A 4,321-nucleotide genomic window follows, 5' to 3' on the forward strand; every position below is an offset into this window, starting at 1 on the left:
GGCCAGTCTCTTCGCGAACGAAGAACTGGGGAAGGTCTTTACACCTTCCAGCCTGCGCATTGGATTTTTTAGGTGAGACACAGTGTGCGCGGAACTGAGCCCACCCTTTAATCCTGAGGTTCATCTGCCGGGGCCAAGCGAGCTTGGACGGTGGCAGCGAGGTCCTCAGGACGTAGATGGATTGCCTTACGGGCTAACGAGCTCCATCTGCCCGGGGAGGGGCCCCGACCGGGAATCGAACCCGGGTCTCTGCAGTGATAGTGCAGTGAATTTTCCCCTGGACCACCGGGGGCTCCCATGATAGTTGGATTAATATATGACAATTCTGTATATTTGGTACTCAGTGTGTATCTACTATGGCTGATAACCCCATATGTTGGGAATAATATTTTGCTTATCTGTGTGCCTCTTTAGTATAAATTGTACAGAGATCTGTGAAGTATCTACTTTAAAGAGTTAGAAATGTTTCAATATAAGCTACTGCATTTCTTAGGGTTAATCTGTGTTCAAAAAAACAAGGCAACAAAGGTTCATGCCTTTTGTCAGCTGAGGAAGTGAAAAGAAGGAATTTGAACATTTCAGAGAAGGAGGAAGGACCAGAAGCATAAGGAGGCTTAATTTAAATTTAACTTAAATTTGAGTAGTCTTACAGATTGGCAGAACCAAAGCAGCTTTTTCTCAACTATCTCACAGTGCATTGTCTCTTTGGACTTTTTATATAAACAAATCTGTAAACTGTATCTTAGAATTCCAAGTCAGAAGGTCTTGGGAATTAACTCTGCAGCTGACTGGCACTCTTTAGCTGGGATATGTGTACAGGGATATACAACAGTTCTGTACAGCACATTGTACTCAGCTGTGCAAAGTCAAAATGTGTCCCAAGATATGTGGTCGCAGTAAAAAGAAATCTCCTGTAGGATTTAGTGGTTGTGTTAAAGCACTTCTCATCCATAAAATGTGCAAAACTCTTAAATAGATTAGCAGCTTGATTTTCTTTTCCTCATAAAAGTGTTCCCTTCTGTGCACAAATTACTACTGTATACTGAATATCTCTGTGTTCTTTATTACAGCTGCAGGAGACATTTGATTCAAGAACCTCAGCTGTTTTTTCTTATGTCATTACTACTTGGCCTTGTCATGGCTTCTACAGGGAAAAAGAGAAGAGGCTACTAGTGACATCTTCACTATTGTTTCTCAGGCTTGCAGCCATCAGTGACACTAATGTCCTTAATGATTTTTTTTTTTTTGATTGTCCCAATGGCATGTCTCAAAAATAGTATAACATTCATTTGGCTGATGCACTAGAAATATCTCAGTGTAATGCAGAAGTGAGAACCAGAACAATATTGCTATAACCATTTGCATATCCTAAGTAACTTGTCATACGAAATGGGAAGATTTTGCTATGCAGTCAAAAGGAAATCAGTCAAGTTTTAGATAATTACTAGTTTTACTTGTCTGTCAATTTTAGTAACAAATGAAAGAATTGTAACTCATAGGCAGCCAACTGTGAGAAAAAGACTGATCTTTTTCTCTTGTATCATTTAGGTTTCTCTGCAACAGCGGAGTTTCTGTATGAATTGCAATATCAATCAGATGAAATTAGATCTCAGCTTGAATCTTTGGTTGGTATGCATCTGGTTCAAAAAGAATGGGATACAGAATCTGGAATCGTAACTCTGATCTTTAATGTAGTGTTTGCACCTAACAAAGCAATGAGGTAAGCTGTTCCTTATTGCCAACAGAACATGTAATGAAATCCTGTCTGGTCACTTTTAGCTACATAAACACCTCCCTTCATTCTTTTCCTCATTTTTTTTTTTCACTTCTGAGATTTATTATTTTAGATTTTCTGACTTTCTGCTTCTCAGTATGATATAGTGTTTCTTTTTAATGCCTGTTCTGTTGAGTTAGTTCCACAGTCTGTGTACATGATTTTACTTCTAAACATTGGAGTATTGAAAGACTTTCAGTGGAAATTAGTTGTTCTCAAATTTCATGAAAAGTATACAGACAAGATGGACTATCAGTCTTGGAAAATTTTTCCTAGACGAGCATGTGTGCATATTCTTTGGCTGGATGGGATAATTGAATTTAGTCTCTAGTGCTCTGGTAACAATGATCCACAGGAAAACATTAATCTTTTTTATAGCTGTGATGTGAGAAATAATAGATTTTCTTTGATCTACATTAGCACATCACATTTCTTTAAAAGAAAATTATGGAAGGGACATCCTTTTGGAGAGAGGGAGGTTATGCCTTTCTTTTGAAGCAGCGAAAAGTGTGTGGGGAGGAGGTTGGAAAGAAGCTTCAGTAAAATGCAGACACAGTAAATTCAAAGTCCCAACATTACCAGGAGTGTTAGGGAGCAGTCACTGCTGAATATCATGAATTGCATGCGAAAAGGTTATCTTTAGGATGCCGGAGGTTACTCTTTATTTGCAGCAGTCCAGAAGGTTAATGAAATTAAACAAAGAACAAATCTTTAGGAAAAACTATCCCCCCACTGCATGCAGTGTCATTGTGTCAGAGAGGGGGTAATTTGGAAACCCTTTTTACTTCTACTCTGTCCTTTTAATTTTATTATTTTGTGATTTGTTATTGGGTTTATTTTATCTTTGCATACTTGAGACTTATCGGGGTTCATGCAGAGACTCAATTAATCAGTTTCTTTATCTTCAGAATCTAAAGCACAACTCTTTTCTTAGAGAGTCTAAAGACATCAGAGTCTGGAATTTTTATAAAGTACATGGACATTTGTCAGATCTATTTGATTCTAATATAAACTGCTAACATGTTCTGGACCAAATTCTCCTCTAAGACCACAATAATTAAAGAATAACTATTAAAACAAATTTACTTAAATTTGTTTAACTCAAGAGATAGTAAGCCGAAGAATAATAAAATCTCATAGTTGTACCAGTCATTTTTCTTTCATATTGTGTTCTTTCTTGTATTTTGCTGTAAATATCGAGTGCTATTTAGTTTACATTCCAGTCAAGTGCACCTGATATATACTATGCTTTACAACATTGAGGATATATTCCAAATAAAAGCAATTTTACTCTAGTTTACTTCTACATACTCAAGCTTTATTTTGGACATAATTTAGTAAGTTTACGTTTTATAATGTCTTTCTATGTATTGAATGTTTTTATCTGAAATTTTTAGGAACGAGGCAACTCTCATGATACAATGGACTGCAGGAGGTGCTTGGAAGTTTCCAATGCAATTCATTGCTACGGAGCCAGAGGTAGATGATGTCATCAACATTGAAGCAGTTGGCCTGAATAAGGAATCTATAGTTGGGTTTAAGCTTACAAGCCAGACAAGGTAAATATACTTATGCTCAAGTATTTATGGAGCTTTCTGAGGGTACAACTCACACTCAAACACATAAGTTAGAATAGATTTGGGCAACAGAAACGTAAATGGGCTGCAGATATTTCATCATTAATTTCAGGTACTGCATTGCTTAGTAACAAATGTGATTTTGAAGCTGTGCTGTAGAAAAAAAAAAAGAAGCAGTCTATATTTGGGCTCTGACTTCTCAAATGGAATAGATCCAAATGTTTATGTTATGACTTTAGTTTTGCCAAGGTTTCGGTGTGTGGTAAAACGTGTAATACAATGGGAAGAAAGGTGTGTTGTGATATTAAAGGCTCACCATGAAAGCTTTAGTATTTTTACTAATAGATTTTTTTCAATGCTTACACCAAGAATATTCCTTTGCATTGTGCTTTAAAAGGTTTTAAATGTGCCATTCTTTTAAACTGTTCCTGCTGTATTATGTAAGCATGCTATGAATTCAGCTTTGCTCTATCCTTCCACTAGCTAAAATAATGGTGTGATTCTTCAGTATTTTGTTGCTATCCTTTTTTAAAAGTCCTGCAGAAATCTCTGTTAATATATTTTTTACATGTATCACTTATTTTCTCAGGCTTTCAGAATGTTATATCAAACCCATAGTGTCATTTGTATATGTCAGGAAGTCAAGGAATAAATTGTGTCATAATGATAGATGAGTTTTAAAATAGTAAACAGTGAACCTGAAAGAATCATGATGCTTACAATCTATTTAGCTTATGCAAGTTTTTAAATTTCTTCTTTTTTTTTTCCCTTAAAAATTAACTATTTTTACTATATATATAAAAAGTCTGCCAGACATGCAGATTGATACTTGGCTTCCATTGTAGATAGATACATCCTTCTGTAGCTTTCCCCTCAGGGAATATCTTTGCTTCCAACTTTTTTTTTTTTTTTTTTTTTTTTTTTTTTTTTTTTTTTTTTTTTTTTTTTTTTTTTTTTTTTTTTTTTTTTT

General features: G+C 35.4%; 1 protein-coding gene across 1 annotated transcript in view; it reads left to right on the plus strand.

Annotated features, from left to right (window-relative positions):
* CFAP47 (cilia and flagella associated protein 47) overlaps nt 1-4,321 on the plus strand; it is a 281,400-nt gene that overhangs the window by 255,623 nt on the left and 21,456 nt on the right. The window contains exons 62-63 of the mRNA XM_027894062.1: nt 1,549-1,720; nt 3,172-3,333. Of these exons, the coding sequence (XP_027749863.1) occupies nt 1,549-1,720; nt 3,172-3,333 (334 nt within the window). The remainder of the gene's footprint in view (nt 1-1,548; nt 1,721-3,171; nt 3,334-4,321) is intronic.

Source organism: Empidonax traillii, unplaced genomic scaffold, assembly GCF_003031625.1.
Source record: "Empidonax traillii isolate 1590-97213 ecotype Southwest subspecies unplaced genomic scaffold, ASM303162v1 scaffold1:size7828297, whole genome shotgun sequence".
Classification (NCBI taxonomy): domain Eukaryota; kingdom Metazoa; phylum Chordata; class Aves; order Passeriformes; family Tyrannidae; genus Empidonax; species Empidonax traillii.